General features: G+C 35.0%; 1 protein-coding gene across 1 annotated transcript; it reads right to left on the bottom strand.

The window, feature by feature from the left end:
- Window positions 1-6,652: 6,652 nt before the first annotated feature.
- Window positions 6,653-17,493, bottom strand: casp7 (caspase 7, apoptosis-related cysteine peptidase). Its single transcript, XM_044102679.1, has 7 exons — window positions 17,334-17,493; window positions 16,876-17,015; window positions 13,973-14,124; window positions 13,749-13,877; window positions 11,861-12,036; window positions 10,762-10,900; window positions 6,653-9,146 (listed from the first exon to the last, which is right to left on the bottom strand). Exons 2-7 carry the CDS (start codon window positions 17,013-17,015, stop codon window positions 8,920-8,922), a joined length of 963 nt encoding a protein of 320 aa, XP_043958614.1. The 5' UTR covers window positions 17,334-17,493; the 3' UTR covers window positions 6,653-8,919.
- Window positions 17,494-18,035: the final 542 nt, after the last annotated feature.

Here is an 18,035-nt window from a genome sequence, read left to right as displayed (position 1 = left end):
TCATTAGGAGAGAAAAAGAAAATGTTTCTAGCTTTGCTAAATTGATCTAATTAAAGGGAAAACTTGCAAAAAGAAATACCTGTTAGGAGCCAAGGGCAGAGGAATAGTTTAATTGTTATAGCAGTGGTTGCAACAAAAGGTGGTGCACAATTTTCAGATTTTAATTTCAACTAGAAAATTCCTGAAGAAATTTAACTGGGGCCTGCAAAAATATGCCCGTCAGTTTGGACCCAGCATTCTGATGCTAAAAATTAGCATCAATGCTAAGTCTAGCTGAATGGTAGTCAATAGCCCTTGGAGAGTCACAAACATGTTGACTGACATGCACCTGCACCATTCAGTATGTTGAAATTAGTGTATAAACTCAAATTAGCCAAAATGCTAATGTAAGCATAAATACTTTCAGTAACATGTGGGGTATCATTAGAATGTTTTCTGTAATTTACTTACTCCATTCAGTATAAACATGGCTAATAAGTCTGAAAAATAGGTAATAGCTTATTTAAGCTAAAAGGCTAATGCTGCGCAAGGCAGTTCCCTAACTGGAGAGAAAAAGATAATGCAGAATGATATCATCGCACTGCCTGCAGCGGTGCACTATCCAGAGGGGCATATTGAGGCTTTTATTTTGAAATTTGCAGTAAGCTTCATATTAAATTCCCGCACTAATCCAATGTGTAAGAGTGCTTTGGATAAACCAGTCACATAAAGCCAAAAAGAGCCATTACATGATGTAAAAATTGCCAAGGCTTTTATTTTGATACCACTTTAGTGGGTGGGCTCGCAGCGGTACGAGCCGCATTCACAGTGACGGAAAAAATTAAATAAATAAAGAGACATTCTATTGGGTGTAGAACAACAGGTGCCTGCCATGCAATGCATGGAGGCAGTGACTGACTTGCGAAGCAAGGAGGCAGTGCCTCCTTTAGTAGGTCAGTGCCTCCATGCATTGCTATGGGCAGGCCCCAATTAATGTTTTCAAAACCCATGCATTGTTTTCCTTTTATTTCACCTCTTTGCACAACTTTTCTATTCGTCTTCTATATCAAATCCCTTTAAAACACGTTGAGGTTTTTGCTTGTAACCTCACTAACATCCATGGAGTTAACAACAAACATTGCTGCAGGCTGTGAAGCAAACAAAATTAAACATTGAGGAAATTTCTGCAAAGTGGCAGTTCCCTAATTAAGATGTTATCATGCAAAAAGAGGGCATGTCAGCAAAATGTCAGTGAAGTTACAGTCAGTGTTAGGCCCCTGCTGCTCCCTCCATGCCATCTGATTACAAATATGCAGCACATCAGGAGAAACAGGGAGATGGAGGTCAGTTGGGGTTTTGTGCTGCAACATCAACATTAATTTAAATTGACGTCACTGAGGGAGATAATTTAATCTGGAGGTTAATTTTGGTGCTTTTGACGTCTGTCTGCTTGTGCACAGGCCAATTTTTTCCATGTAAAAGTTTGTGGGTCATGGCAGGAAATAAAAAAACAACAAAAAAAAACCACTATCAGTGAGACTCAACAGTTGCTCACATGTATAACCATGGAGAACAAAGTTTTTTTTATGGATTGTATGTGACCCACAAAGCAGCATTCATCTCTCAAAAATACTTCAAATGGCCCTTTTTACATGTTCATATAGGTCACAATCAAACATACGCTGATATTAATAGAGCTCTGATGGGCTCGATCTTTAGTAGGTCATGGCATTTCCTTTTTATGCAAATCTGTCAGTTTTCATGAATATTTGTCCTTATACATCTAAAATCTTGTTACTGCTTGTCTTCAAAGTTTAGATTTCAGGCCTGAACTCATTAAATAACCAAGACGAGTGTCCATGCGTCTCCAGTACAGATAATTAATATCAGATATGATTATTAATGAGTAGGGATATCAATTTTACTGAAGGATCAGATGTTTTTTAAATGTCTACTGATTCCTGTTAAAACACAGTGAAACCATGATCAATCAATCAATCAGTCAAGTTTTATTTGTATAGGACATTTCAGTAGTAAGGCGTTTCAAAGTGCTTTACATTGTAAAAAGGTTGTAAGAACAATAATTGCAAATAGCCTCCTTCTCACCCTTAATTAATGCATAACAAACAGTTATTAATGATTTATTAAGTGTTTATAGATGAATGAATAATATCTACAAACTCTTATTCATCTATAAGTGGATCCTTTTTGTAAAATTGTAGCAAATCTTAAAAAAAACTTTTAGGAAAAGTGTGTAATACTCTGTTTCAATCAAAATTGAAGGTTTTGGGGCGTGCTCCGGTGGCGTAGAGGTCTGTCCAGGCAGTACCTCTGATTTTAAATCTTCCTTGCATGCCTTACATTAAATACACTGTTATAAACCTTACAGATTATGAACAATGGTTTTAAGTTTCTTCCAGTTGAGGTAGAACAAAACAAGAACCTGTTTTGAGGCACCAGCAGCTTAAAATAACTGTTTGCTGCTTTGTAAGGGCATTTTAACAGCTGCTCTCTTAATCTGATGAATTTGTCTAACAGAAACCTTCCTCCTTATGTCTTTATCTGTACAAACCCATCTTTGTTCTGAATCAGCCACAAATCCCTTCACAGTACGGTGATAACGCTTCAGTTTTTGTTAAAAGTCTATTGTTTTCATATCTTGTCAAATGTAAACATATGACAAGATATGCTTTCATATGACAAGATATGCTTTCATATGACAAGATATGCTTTCATATGACATATCTTCTGATGATTTTCATCAGCAGAGATCCTTTCTCTTTCCATGTTGCTGGAAACCTGTGGCCTGCTTAACAATGTGGAACATCCTTCTTAAGAAGATTTATTTTAATCGAGTTCACCAGACAAACTAATCAACCATCCATCCATTTTCTGTTCACCCTTGTCCCTAATGGGGTTGGGAGGGTTGCTGGTGCCTCTCCAGCTACGTTCTGGGCGAGAGGCGGGGTTCACCCTGGACAGGTCACTAGTCTGTCGCAGACTAATTAATCAGCTCTCTGAAATTAATTATAGTGATTCAAAGAGCCCTGACACACAATACCATCTATAAATTTAATAGCACAACCAAAATGTTTATGACACTTAAATCCAATTTGCATAATAATTTGGAACACAGTGTATTTACATTATACAACATGCTGGTTAATCTTTTGTTTTAAAAAATGCGCAGCTATAATGTAGATTCTGCGTCAGTGTTTTATGCAAATGTTTCAGCCTTTGTTTCCTATGTCTGCATGATTCTGCCCTTAACGTGTAAAGTGAAAATCACCTGCAAACACAAAAAGATGCTCTCATCTGCAGACTGGAGAGACTTGCAGCCAGAAATCACCTGTACTGCTATTTGACTGATGGCTTTCAGCTGTCAGGAAGAAAACAACACGGCACGAAACGCTGATGCCTGACTTTTGCTGCTGTTTGCCTGCAGGCTCGTAGCTAACGCATGTAAAATAATAAAAGCAGAGAGCACACAGTGCAAAGTTTGACTTTCATCAGACATTTGGTGCAGGTAATTGATGAGAGAGAGAGAGATTTTCTCAGCAGTCATCAGTCTTTGTCAGCTTAATTGTCTGAACACTGCGTTCTGAGGCAAACCTAAGCAGGGGAGGTTGTTCCTCCTCTTCAGCCATTAGGTTTTATTTTGGAACATGAATCCTTGCTCTGATGCAGTACATTCACTCGAAATGCACTTTTGTTTATTTCAAACTTTAAAAAAAAAAAAAAGAAAGAAAGAAAATTGCCCTTGCAATCATTCCAGATTGTCATACCCCATCAACTTTAATCAAATAAACTGTATGAAAGTAGCTTGCTGCAGTTTGGGGATTTTGTTTGCTGCTCCACTAATGTGTCCTGCTTTTGAAGGGGCTGTTAAACAACTTGTTCCGGAAATTAAACAACGAATAAATTAATCACCAGGGCGTACAGAGGGGAAGCAATCTGCAGTGCTATTAATCTTGATTACCAAATCACATTCTAGCTACTCACGTGAGACTGTTTGCAGTTTGCTGTGGTTTCATATTTAGTTTAAGCCTTGGACGTTTCATATTTTACGGTACCGTATTTTTCGGACTTTAAGCCACAACTTTCAGCAAAGTGCTGATCTAAACCCCATTTGAAATATAAGTCAAGAATTGAAAGGTGATGTTCACAGATCGATCCAGTCTGATTCATTTGAAGTTATTTTGTAGAGAAAAAGCAAAAAGCTTGAGACTCTCTATGTAGAGTTGTAAAAGCTTCCATCTGTAACACTTTTGACTTCTGAGCCAACAATAAGTTTTTAAAAAACGTGTTTTATTTTTCTCCCACTTCACAATTATGAGCTTGATTTTGTTTTATCAAGTCAAGTTTGTTTGTACAGAACATTTCAGCGACATGACATCATGAAAACATCATCCAGTCATCAGTTATGAAACGATCATTTTGTCAAATGCCATAATCAAAATCACCCAGTGAAAATACATCAATTATATTGATGATTGTCCCAGTTATTACGAATCAACGGTTCCCTAAAAGGCTTGATTTACAGACACTGTGTTTCAGCTGTTTTACAGATTTGTGATGCATAGAACCTGAATGCTGGTTCTCAATTATTGGTTCTGGTTCCGGTTCTGCTCTGCATCCCCAGAACCAGAAGACCTGAGAGATCTGGAAGGTCGCTATGATAACAGCAGATCTTTAATGTATTGTGATCTTAAGGCGTTCAGTGATTTATAAACAAGCAGCAGTATTTTAAAATCTAATCTATGAGTTACAGAGAGCCAGAGGAAGGACTTTAAAACTGGGTGATGTGTTCTATCTCCCTGGTTTAAGTCAGAACTCCAGCAGCAGCATTCTGGATCAGCTGCAGATGGAGGGTTGATTTTTTTAGGCAGACCTGAAAGGACACTGTTGCAGTAATCAATGTACCTTAGAACAGATACACGTGTGCCAAAATGCTCTTCAGCTGAACAGAAACAAAACTGAAGTTATTGTCTTCGGACCTAAAGAGGAGCAGAGCGCTTCAGTTCTTAAAGTTGGAAACTTGAGATCAGACTGAACTCTGACCTGAAACTTCAGAGACACATAAAGACAGTTACAAAGTCGACCTTCTATCACCTGAAGAACATTACTAATGTCTCAGCGAGATCTGGAGAGACACATCTATTTGTTTATGTTTAGTTGCACTGATCACTGTAACAGTGTCCTTTCAACTCTGCCTCAGAAAAAAAATCAATCCTCCAGCTGCAGCTGATCCAAAACGCTGCTGCTGGTGTTCTGACTAAAACCAGAGCACATCAGCCCAGTTCTAAAGTCACTACACTGGCTCCATGTAGCTCAGAGAATAGAGTTTAAAATACTGTTAGTTTGTAAATTACTGAACTCCTCAGCACCACAACACATTATAGATCTGCTGTTGTCATAGCAACCTTCCGAACCTCTGAGGTCTCCTGGTACTGGTTCTGTTCTCCATCATCAGAACCAGAACCAAATGTGGAGAAGCAGCAGTCGGCTTCTATGCACCACAAATCTGGAACAAACTTCCTGAAAACTGCAAAACAGCTGAAACACTGACTTCTTTAAAATCTAGACCAAAAACCTAACCAGTTACAGTTGCTTTTGAACATAATAAATGAAACATTAATCATTTATAGATGATTAATGTTACATTTTGTCAAGTGTTACATTATTGCTTTTACACTTGACATTTTGTCAAATGCAATGGCGGCACTTGACAAAATGTAATGCTCCAGTTGATTTTTGTTTTTATGACGTAAAGCACTTTGAAATGCCTTGCTGCTGAAATGTGCTATACAAATAAAATTTGATTGATTGATTGATTGATTGATTGATTGATTGAATCAATCAATACAATGTTCTGGAAATGTTCTTCAGGTGATAGAAGGCCGACTTTGTAACTGTCTTTATGTGGCTCTGAATGTTGTGAATACTTTTGCAGTAAAGCTGAACGTTCAAATAAGTGTAAAAGCTATTAAAAATACTTTACACATATTGTCATTTAAAGCCACAAAGGAAGTATGAATCGGCTTTGCATGCGTTTGAGGATTTACCAGAAAGTGACTCAAAGGACTCCAGAGATACCAAAGATTTTTTTCTTGTCTTTTCATCATGCAGGGAAAACACAAAGAAAAGTACCTAGGATTTGGATTTCCTTTCCGCTCAGAGCTACTGTTCACTTCCTGGAAAGAAATGTAAAATTTCCTTATTTTCAAGGATGATACATTCTCCATTGTTATGACCTAGTTTCAGTCTTTAGTGTTAATCTCAGTTGATTTCTGAATATTATTCTCTAAATTGTGTCCTATTCTTTAAATAAAGTTTATCTCTGAGAATCTGAGTGAGATGGATGAGTTTAAGATTAACCTCCTGCTGAGTCAATTGCCTGTTTTTTTTTTTATTATCAGATCCCACACCCCTGTCACTGAAAAGTCATTTCATTGAAACAGAAAGGCAATCTGACTGAAAACAAAGAACGTAGAGGGAAGAGGCGTGTTTGTCATAGTCGTAAAAAAAAACCAACAGACTTTAGGTGTTGTCCCTAATGAAACCTGACTGAATCTAACAGACACACGTTGCCGTACATGTTTGTCTCATCGCTAATGTGCAAAGTATGTTTTGATTGCTTTAATGTGATCATGCTAATAAAAAATGACACAAAGTTCATTACACAATAAATTCATGTTTAATTACAGAAGCATTCCTCTGTTTTCAAGTTATTTAAACAATGAATTGTCCAAGAAAGTGGACCAAATGATGCGTTTAAATTCAAATCTTTTCAAATATATTCCTGAGGAACACAGCATTTAAAAACTGGAAACCATTTAAAGAAATATCTTATTAAAGTTTTTTGGGGGTTTTTTGTTTTAATTTCAAAACAAGGGGAACAAGCATTCGCTCCAGCTCAGTCCTGACACCAAATCACTGATCAGAGGTCCAAGAACTGCACTGATTGCACACATGTAGCATTTATGCTAATGATATCAAAATAAATACAAGTTACAGAGGAAAAGCGAAAAGCAGAATAATAAAAGCACATATGATTTCCTTCCACCATCATTTTTATCAATACATGCAGCAACAAAGAGTAATAATAGAGCAAAAAACAAGAGTGAATATTGTGGAAAAGTGGATTCTGTAAATATAGGTTAGTTATTAGCCAGTAATAGCTGCCTCTGTGACTTTAACAACCAACAAATGTTATGTTCATGTATTGAAATATTTGTTTTACCAATAATCAATTCTTGATGCTTATTTTAAACACTCTCAAAGTGTACAAATGCTTAATATTTTTTTTTTGTAGTTTTTTTGTTTTCACTAAAAATATCTGTAAACTACAAAACAGTGTAAGTGAAGACGGTGTACAACAGTAATATACAGTAAAATGATGTGAAGTGTGCTCCAGGTCCCAGCCGGTTCTAACGCTTAGTCATTCTGAATTGCCTTTTTGGTGATAAATTAAATAAAATATAATGCTGTAAAATAATAATAATAAAAAAAGAATAGAAAAATCATCAAAATGATTTCTTGGACCCTTTTGAATAAATAAATGAACAGGTTAATGCTAATTAATTATACAAATCTCACTTATTTGGGTTTGAACAAGATGGCAGCTAACCTGTTTGTGTTTCATGCTTGATTCAAAGTTAGAACAAAATCACTACACAGCAAAATATCACACCTCCTAAACCACCACATGTAGGTAAGAGATTAAACATGACATCTGATGGGACAGTGAGGAACCTGAGGATGCTAGCATGTTGCTACCAACTTGTAGTTACAGGAAAGGCTGAGATGTTGAGCGTTGTGACAATGCTGCAGTCGGAGGAGTTTCAGCTATTTTTAATTGACTGCTACGAAATCTGACAGCTGAAACTTTAAAAACATTCACAAACGAAAATGATCTGCTCCATTTTCCAGATCTAGAGGCTCGTTCCAAATTATTTGTGGCAACTTTTGTCAAAGTTTATGATTATTTTTGCTGGGTGGTGTTTCTGGACAATCTCTTGGGATCTGTTCAAACTTGACATTCACTTTAGCAAAAACAAACTGCAATTTTTCAACTAAATAAAATTATGTGCAGAAATTATTCAGGCTGTAAACATTACTTTGCTGGTTATGTGAGTTTCCCTTAAAGCTGCAGTATGTAGCTTAGAAAAATATGTTTTTTCCATATTTATTAAAACTGTCACCATGTTGTTACAGGGCAATCATACAACTGCAGTCAAAGCAACCGATTAGAGCTGGAAGGAAAGTCTTAGCGCTGTCAATCATTAATGCCAATTAATGCTTATGATTAATTAATGCTTTAATTAGTCATAAAAGGTTTAAACTATAAGCATGAAACACTAATGCTTTGCATGTTTTAGTGAAGTGTATTTAAATGTCTGTTTTTAACAGTTTGAAAGTCTTTTTGTGACTGCATGCTAATGCTAATGTTAGCTACAAACAGATCCACAAGAGTAGTAGTTGTTTTTGTAATTCTTTAGGTGGGCTAATTAGCTAAAAAAAATTTTGATTTGTCTAGACAAATAAGTTTTGTAAAATGGAGAAACACATATTCAGATATGATTCCACCGTCCCATAAAAACTGGCAGCTAATTTTATGGGTCGGTAGATCATACATATATAATTCACAATGTCTGTCGACAACAATCGGCTTAAATGTGACTAGTATTTCAAGAGGGGAGCCTGAAGAGGAGGTTTTACTGTAAACACATGAACTCAGAGTGTTATTTTTGATTTCACAGAGTGCTTGTTGTCAGGCCCAACTTCACACGTAGACAAAGTGGCATGCTCTAAATGCGTTGGGTCCTGTCGGGCCTGAATCATCCCTGAATGCTTCGACTGCTTCCTCATTGCCTGAAACAGCCGGTCGAGTCAGTCTGGTCAGTCTGTGAGTCTCTGTCTTACAGTACAGGCAGGATATCAGTTGAAGTACAGTTCTTTGGTCAGCATGGAGACCACACAGGGAATCTGTTTCTTCTCACTGAAACGTGGGTCCTCCGACCAGGACTCGAAACTGGTGGCCACCATGTAGTTGACCCGCGTTAGGATCTGCATTATCTCCAGCTGCTTGCCGAACTCGCTCAGGACGTTACAGAGTGCCTGGACAAACCAGGATCCACGGCCCGGGTTCCGCCATGAGTAATATCCTGCAAAACAGTTAATACGCCAAAGGGTTTCACTGGGCAATATGGCTGAGAAGGTGGGCAGAGTACCCAAAATTTGTACTTCAATAAATATTTATTAAGTGAAAGTAAAAAGTAGGCATCCAAGAAATTACTCAAGAGTAAAAAACTACTAAAGTACTGGGCAACTGGTTCAATTATCCATCATTTCATATTTAAAAATTACATCAATTGGACCAAAAGATAAAGTTAAGTGGAAATTTGACCATTTTGAGGACAAAAATTACATTAATTCACATAAATAACAAAAAAATAACAAAATCAGGTAAAAGAAAACCTTTCCAATTCAGTTTCTTTTAATATAAAACTTTAACAAAAACTGCAGGTCTGTGTATGGTGAATATTTGGTTAAAACATGTTTGTTTTTCATTCAGTGGGCAGAAAATCCAGAAATATTACTCAAGTAAGAGTAGAAATACTTCATAATTAAATTACTCAAGTAAAAAGTACAGTGTAGTAAAATACTCCTAAAAGTAAACTGTAAAAAAAAAAAAAAAAAAGGAACTCTGGATATAAGCGTTTTCTTCAGTCGAAATCAATAATTTTTTAACAGTTTTTTTTGTTTAAATATCTGAAATGTTGCCAAACTGTTTCTTGTTTTAACAACAGTTTTCACTCCACGCCACTGTTTCTTATTTTTAAGCAGTTATGAGGCAAAGTGGCAAAACCCTTAAACTGCTGCTTTGTCAGTTACTCAGCAAGTTGTTGCTAGGTAACCAAAGAAAGAGTGAGTTGCTAGGTAACCAAAGAGTGAAAGAGTTATTTGATTCCACCATGTTTCTTATTGATTCTCATGTCTAATATGATATTGTATTGTTGTTGATTTACTGCCCAGTCCTACATAAGCCTGTCACAATAAGCAATTTATCAATTAATCGCATGATAAATGATCAAATATTGTATACAGACTTAAAAAAGGCCGTTTGCTGAAAAGAAAAACATATTCAGATACATTTTGCATTTGTGATAAAAACATTTTTGACTGTAAATATGTTTTACCTAAAACTCCTCAAGAGGCAGTTTTAGCTCCACCTGGTTCATATTCACTAAAGGAAAGCTATATTATTGCATTTTTCTTATTTAAAAAATAATTTGAACTGTTGGTATATTTGTATTTTTTGATGTATTTCTAATATTGTTTAAAAAAAGGCTTAAGTGGTTAAATGAAAAATCTGCAAACTGTGACAATTTGTTTATCCGATTAATCAATTAATCATCAGAATATTTGACTACAAAAATAATAACAATTAGTTGGAGCTGAATTATATTTTTGAAGGACAATTTTGTTTACAAAGACTTTTCATGGCTTATGTTTTAAGTTGTTTTTTTCCTTTTAAATTGATTGTTTTTGGTTGTGTATTATTTTTAAAAACTCTCCAGTTCCAGTGTAATGTTTTCTTTACATCTTTAAGATTATGTCACTATAAATATATTACTTGAAAATGGTCTCAAGACAACAATATTATTGTTTATCGCAATAATTATTGTGATAATTTTTCGTCCAGCAAAAGTTGTTATTGTGACAGGCCTAAAATTACATTATATTTGACTTAATTTGACACTTAGAAACATGACTTACCTGGCACAGTGGAGTATGCAAACAGAAAATCTGCCTCAACAGGGATTTTATGTCTTGGATTAGCATCGGTCTCCATGGTGTCGTTTGGTGGACCTGAATCTGTCTGGACACCTTCATCAAATTCAGAACCTCGACAAGCCTTTAACAGTACAACAATACATATGTTTCAAGGACAATTCAAGGACTTTTCACACATTTTTTAGGTAAATTAGGTAACCTTAACCAGCACCACACTTTGGTAATAAAAACAAAACAAATTAACCAGAGATCACACTATCTGATTATATGACACACTATTACATGACATAATTTATTAATATTAGTGATAATCTCATAGATCTTAGAACAAAACACAAATTTAACTTCAAAAATAACATAATTTTAATAACTTTAATATATAAAATAAAGCAGAGTTTCTGAAGGTTTCATCAACTCAAATGTAAGACTTTTTAAGGCCATTAGTAATGGATTTTAAAACCTTTATCACTATAGAAATGTACAAAAAAAAAATAAATTATGTGGATTTGAAACAGAAGTGCAAATGGTTAAGACAAACATCGTCCAGCAAACTGGCAATGAATTTTCAATTACTTATGACAGACATAAAAAAGGTAGCTAGCCACGTAGCAAGGTTATATTAGCAGCTAGTTAATATAAACTGTGAGAACCTCACAACCTGTGAGAAACTACACTGAATATATGAGATTAAATAGTCCATCCACAACAAAATGTAAGGCCTACTTAAGACCAATTTTTTTATTTACCCAATTGATTTAAGACATTTTAAGACTTTAATTTTAGATGCATAAATTTAAGATGTTTTAAGACTTTTTAAGGATGCATGGACACCCTTTATTTCATTAACTGGTTGATTGGGAATATTAAGTATTTCTTACATTAAACAAGTCAGTCTGTATTAATCTAAAGTCAATGCTTAATTACATGATTTTGAGGAAGGAGTTTTTTTTTTCCTCTTAAACGTTTATTACAACTTTCTTACTAAACTGCAGTTTGAATATCAAGCATTTTCCAAACACCTTTTTGAAACGTAAGCATTTTCAAGGATTTCCAGCACCTGTACGAACCCGAAGTGTCATACCTGGATGAAGAAGAGTTTTGGCTTTCCGACTAAGCTTTCGCACCTGTCCCCCCTGAACAGCGAAGTGATGGTCTTGATGGGCATAGCTGCGTCTGTGCCGTAGATCATGCCTTCCTCACCATGACTCAGCAAAATACAAGCGAAACACGAGCTGTCGCTGTGGTCTTCCTCTGAGGCTGACCAACAAAACACACCAAAAAAATGAAATGTTAGCTCATCTAATTCCAGTAAACAGCAAATTTTACAGGCCTCTCTAATAATCACTACTAAATATATCTAAAAATCTAAACTTCACATCACTCGGCTATCTATATAACCAGATTTCACACATTAAGTTTACAAACAATTAACATATAAATTACAATGTAGCAAAATTTTAGGTATTGAAATGTCTCTTTTACACCCTTTACACACCTGACTGGTGCGAGAAAGTTGCAAAAAAAATAAAAAATTCTAAAGCATTTTCTCGCTAACCTTTGTGGTATTTAGCAAATAGAAATAATTATGTAATTGTAACCGGCATAAAACGAGATAAATTTTGTCTGATTTAACTTCAGACAGTGAAAAAAAAAGTCTGTTTTTAACTTCAACTGTAAACTTTAACAGTAAACATTATAACCAGGGTTCATAAACTTTCCCCATGGTAAAATTCAAGCATTTCTCAAGTTTTTCAAGGTAAGTTTTTGAATTTTTAGAGCAAAACTAGATAAAAACGAAAACAGTAAAATTTTCTGTTTTTGAAATGTCTCGCTTGTACACACTCTTTACGCCTGACTGTCCAAGAAAGTTACAAAAAAAAATCTTTTTCAATTTTTTAATTTTTCCAGCACTTAAGAGATTCACTATTATATGATATAAACTAGAATATAACAAAATGTTATGTTTTTGAAATGTCTCACTTATACACACTCTTTACACCTGACTGGTCTGAGAAAGTTGCAAAAAGTCTCTAAAATAAGGTTTCTGTTAAGTTTCCTGGGATTTAGCAAACAGAAAAAATTTTGGTAAACATAATTATCCCAAAACGAGAAAAACTTGGTCAGATTTAACTTCAGAGAGTGAAGAAATGTCTGTTTTTATTATGTTCAATTGTAAACTTCAACTCTACACTGTAAAAAATATCACAAGGGTTTGTACTCTTTTCAAAAAGTAAAATTCAAGCACTTTTCAAGAATTTTCAAGGTAAGTTTACCAACTTTTTTATCACCACACTTTGGAGATAAAATAAAAACAAATTAAAGAAGGCAGTTTCAATTAAATATTTTATGACACCCTTCATCATAATATCTTGTGATAGTTTTCAACATTCTCTCTTAGGGACAAGTTTATGTTTTGAAATGTCTCTCTTACTCCAAGAAAGAAAATTTACTAAATAAAATCTCTAAAAAATTTTCTTACTAAGTTAGCTTGACTTTACCAAATAGAAATAATTTAGGAAATTCCAACTGACTTAAAACAAGAGAAGTTTGGTCAGATTTAACTTCATACAGTGTGAAATTTTTTTTTTTTTATTATTTTTATATATCTAGTTTCAACTATAAATAACCTCTTCTAAATTTAGGCTTTTAATCAAACGTTAAATTGCACTTTATTACAAAACTGCGCAGTTTGAACATCAAGCACTTTTCAAGACTTTATGCAGAAATCAAGCATTTCCAAACCTTGAAAACACCTAACTGAAATTCAAGCATTTTCAAGAATTTCAAGCACTCATACAAACCTTGTATAACACAACTGTTATTGACGCTTTTTATAGTAACAACTGACTTCAAGAGAATTAAACATATCAATTTTTACATCCAATACAGACAAAAACAGTTGTACAAGAAATCAAATGAATAAAGTATAAACATACGGCATTAAAAGAAGATGGAGAGGATCTGCTTACCTTGTTTGAGAAGATGCTCCATCTTCTCACATGTCTGGTCGTTATAAACAACGACTTCAAAGCCCAGGCTCCTGAAGCACTTAAACAGCTCACCTGCGTCCCGGTCCGTCCCATTGCGAACATTCATCCCTGTTTGTAACAAAACGTTAAATTAATAGCGCAACCAAACATTAACTACTAGAAAACTAGGGTGTGAGGTATTCTGAAAACCGTATGTGCCATACCTGTGTTTTCATCAAAGTTTTTGTTGTTGATGATGATGCACTTCCCCACTCTGCGGTAGCTCATCTTATACTGGAATGTTGGGAAAACAATTCTGGAATGGCTTTCAGAAGAGTAGTCCTGCTCCCGCGTCTGGCCATCCTTATTTTTTTTGCTAGCAGAAAGAAAAATTACACTTAGAGGATTAATTTAACCTATAATGAAGGCTACAATAAAACCAAACAATGTAGATATTTTACATTTAAATTTCTGCAGCTTCAATTCTTACCATATTATGTAATATCTTCCAAATCTAGAAAATATCCATGGATCATTGAACATTTTTTGGGTCAAAAATGTTCTCAACTAACACCTAAGATGTCCAAAACAGCTAGCATGCATGACAAAGTGGACAACCTGAACCACTGACTAGAAAAAACCCAACACACACATACATACGTTTTCAAATAAGGCACAAAAGTCAAGGCCAAATTTGGTCGCAGAAATCCACAGTTGGGCTGAAGAAGAAACTAGAACATTTTTGCAAAGATTATCTATGCAGAGTGAGCAGGAGGAAATGATCCAGCAGAGGTAATTCTCACAGTCCAATGATATTTTCATTCTTTCAAAGATCCATCTAGACAGCCGAGCCAACAGTGGCCCCATTGGTAAGCCAAACCATCTAGAAGAGCCGAGTCATCGGGTCGCTCAAGCACTAGAACAAATCTGTACACCGCAATGCCTCTTGTGCACTCACAGGCAGCACAGCCATTTTCAAATAAACATGTGATCTAGAACATTTGAAGCCCCCCGCCCACCTCCAAAGTGCCAACATGCGGTGCCAAACAATAGCATGAGGGTGGGCAAAGAGCTGGATCACTGATCCACCGCGAAGGCTGTGAGAAATCCATCTTACCTGGGTTCGTCATTAAGCGCCACTCCGCTCTGCATCTGAAACGCCTTGATTCTGTCTCGTTTCTCCACACCCGGAAGCTCAAGGGTTTTTTTTTTGGTGTGTGCTAGGAAGCTAACATGCTCTCTGTAGAGTTTGGAGTCCAGACTGGGTCCAGGCGTGAGGACTCACCCCCTACTGAGGTCAGACAGGTCATCAACGTCCTCAGCTGCAGACGGACAAAAGATCCACCCATACAGTACTTGGTGTACAGTTTGACTTTCAATAAATCTAAAAGAAGTAGCCATGAGAAAACTGACGATTACAGCTGAGAGGAAATATCAACAATACTCTTTATGGGCAAAAACAATATTTCCCATAAAGAGTAATTCACACGACATAATACCCCCTAAATCACATGTGTCAAACTCATGGACCATAGACCATGGACCAAATCCGGCCTGCCTTAGCTTTTTACGTAGCCCTCTAGATTCTAGACTAATCACATAAATATTATGTTTTCAATCAAATCAATGCAGTTTTTGTCTGTTTACTGCCAAATTATATCAACCAGTGCCTCCAGTTTCTTGAGAATGATTGTGGAAATTCAGGCAAAATCAACAAATCCCCTCACTTTTTTGTGTTAATAATTGGGACTTTATTGCAGATTTCTCTCAAAAACTGTCAAGAATCTTCTTACTTGTACAAAACAGCTGCTTTAGCTTTAATTGATGTCAGATTATAGTCCATAATCTATACAGCAAGTAATAAAAAGTACCGTCATATTTTAGTGCAAATTATTCCAAATTAGTACCACAAACACTTTGATTTTTATTGCAAAAAATTAAGAAGTATCACGAAATACTGGTGGAACTGTAAAGATGTTCAATAATATTATTTAATTTGAATGATTCATTGATATTTTAATCAGGTGCGACGTGTGATGGGTGGCAGCCGAGGGAGGGGACCCTGGCGGTCCAAACCTTTTTTTATTTATAATCTAAAATCTTAGGTTCTGTTTTTGTACAATTCTATAAAATAAATAATCTTTTGGTAATTCAAACATTTTGTGTCAAAAGTCTAAACTCAGATTAAGTAACATGGTTATCTGGTTTCATTACTATTGTCAGTAATGTGTTTCTCTATAGGACAGATTAAGAGCGCCACCTTGTGAGTAAAACTGGAACAAACCCTTGTTTTTAACTTTTTTGTTCTTAATTATGGCAATGCACTTGATGATAAATTCATCCCATTTTAAAGCACTGTTGTCATTGTTTTTATATGAAATATTCAGTTTCTATTTAGTTGTAGTCAACAACTGATTTAGAATGGTAAAATATGAAACCAATTTTTTTTTATTTTAATTTTTATGCAGTTTTATTTTGCAATATACAGATTTATTGTTGTTATTTGAACCAATTTTAGATTCAATCTCAATGCCTAATTTTCTAATTTGCTTCTAACATTCCATCAAACTAAAATTGTTTGGATTACATCTGCCAAACATTTTTTATCTCTTTTCATTCAATAACAAAAAAGTTTATTACTGCTAATATTTAGCTAGTTGGGTGTTTAATCCAGTAATAAAGGTTTTTGATGACAATTTTTTTGCTAGTTCACTGTAGCAAAAATTAACGCTATTACCTGGGACAAGTTGGTTCATAAAATGGGAAATAAACTTTTTTTTTAAAGGAAAAAGAGGAGAATTATTTAATTATTCATTCTGACAAAATTACCAGGAATAGGTTGGAAATACTTGTTTCTAAGGGAGGAGAAACAGGTTTGAAAAAGCAAAACAGGCAAATTGTGTTTGACAAGATTATACTAAGATTAAGATGCGGGAATTAGATTAACAGAAAATGGAAGAAAGACACTATGCTTTACGACAGATGTGTGTGTGTGGGTGTGTGTGTGTTTTTAAGGAAATCTAAAATATTTGCCTGCCACATTAGTGGTAGAGCCTATACAGAGTTTGGAAAAGTACAAACTCTAACTTTGGTTCAGATTATGCATGGATTTCTAAAGAAAAGTCACCCGAACAGACGAAATCTCGCACTGCGGTCAGGCTTGGCGTCGACGTGGTCCTCCATCCTCTCTGCGTCAGGTTTTAATTTCACCTCATCTGTGCTAGGATCGCCTCCAAGTTCACTAAGCTCTGCTGGTTCTCCAGACATCTATGTTTAACACACGTAAATAAAGTTCAAAAACAAGCTAGAGGTTAGAAACGTCAAACCGAGTTTGCTTCATTATGTGTTTTACAGCAAGAGTCAGCACGGCTATAGAGACATAACAGTGACCTGCATTTATTATTCACATTAAGTTGTGAAAAAAATCCCAATTTATTTACCTATGAATTGTGAATTTGTATGTTTTTAGCTACCAGTTTACACGGTTTGTTTGACATATTGTGTTAGCTTCTTGAAGTGCTTAGCTTGTAAAAATCTGAACCGTTTCTAACTTTTAAAAATATTAAAATGTCAGAGATAACTTACGCTCAAGTAATCCGTGGGCTGGTCTGTAACAGCGTATTTGGAGCAAAAAAGTAGCTTGTGGGTCAACTTTCCCTTTCCTCAAAAGTTTCGACGAACTTTCTGTTCCTCCAACTTAAGAAAGTGAAAGTAGGTCTTGCTTTTGCGTGGTTACGTCAGCATCGTACGTCACTCTGTTCTTTCAGGGTTTTTTTTTCTTTTGGTTATTCAAATTCGAGTTTGAATTTGAACAAATATGAATTTGAATAACCAAATATATATATAATTAAAATTTATTTAATTGAATTAATTTTTAAAATGAATTTATATAGTCAACATTGGCAAAAGTCACATTTAGGAATTTGACGATGATATATGAGTAGATCTACACAAAAAAAAGACAGTAGTCTTTAGCTAAGTAGCAATATAAGGTACGAAATAAAATAAAATCTTACTTATTTTGAACATGTACAATGTCATAGAAGTAATAAAGTAATTGAGAATAAAAAGAAATAATCAAGAATTAATTAAATAAGGTATGATATCGATTCGTGAGGTGAGCTATTTGGGTTTTGTGACACGTCCACTTACATTTTTTTAAATACAATTTCCCAAATAGATTTATTAGTATTAGATTTTTATTGAGAGTTTTGCTCAAGTTTTTCTATGCCACTAGATTTAACTAGCTAAAGGTTATTTATTTTTCTTTCTAAACATTGTTAGCTG

The sequence above is a fragment of the Gambusia affinis genome, linkage group LG20, assembly GCF_019740435.1.
Source record: "Gambusia affinis linkage group LG20, SWU_Gaff_1.0, whole genome shotgun sequence".
In the NCBI taxonomy this organism is placed as follows: Eukaryota; Metazoa; Chordata; class Actinopteri; order Cyprinodontiformes; family Poeciliidae; genus Gambusia; species Gambusia affinis.
The sequence above is the reverse complement of the archived record's forward strand: the minus strand, read 5'-3'. Positions and strand labels throughout refer to the sequence as shown.

Coding starts and splice junctions, on each gene's coding strand:
- casp7 (XM_044102679.1), bottom strand. CDS start 17,015: ATGTCTGGAGAACCAGCAGAGCTTAGTGAACTTGGAGGCGATCCTAGC. Junction 12,037..13,748: donor GGAGCATCTTCTCAAACAAG/GTAAGCAGATCC, acceptor TTTGTTGGTCAG/CCTCAGAGGAAGACCACAGC. Junction 9,147..10,761: donor TGCATACTCCACTGTGCCAG/GTAAGTCATGTT, acceptor ACTGTTTTGCAG/GATATTACTCATGGCGGAAC.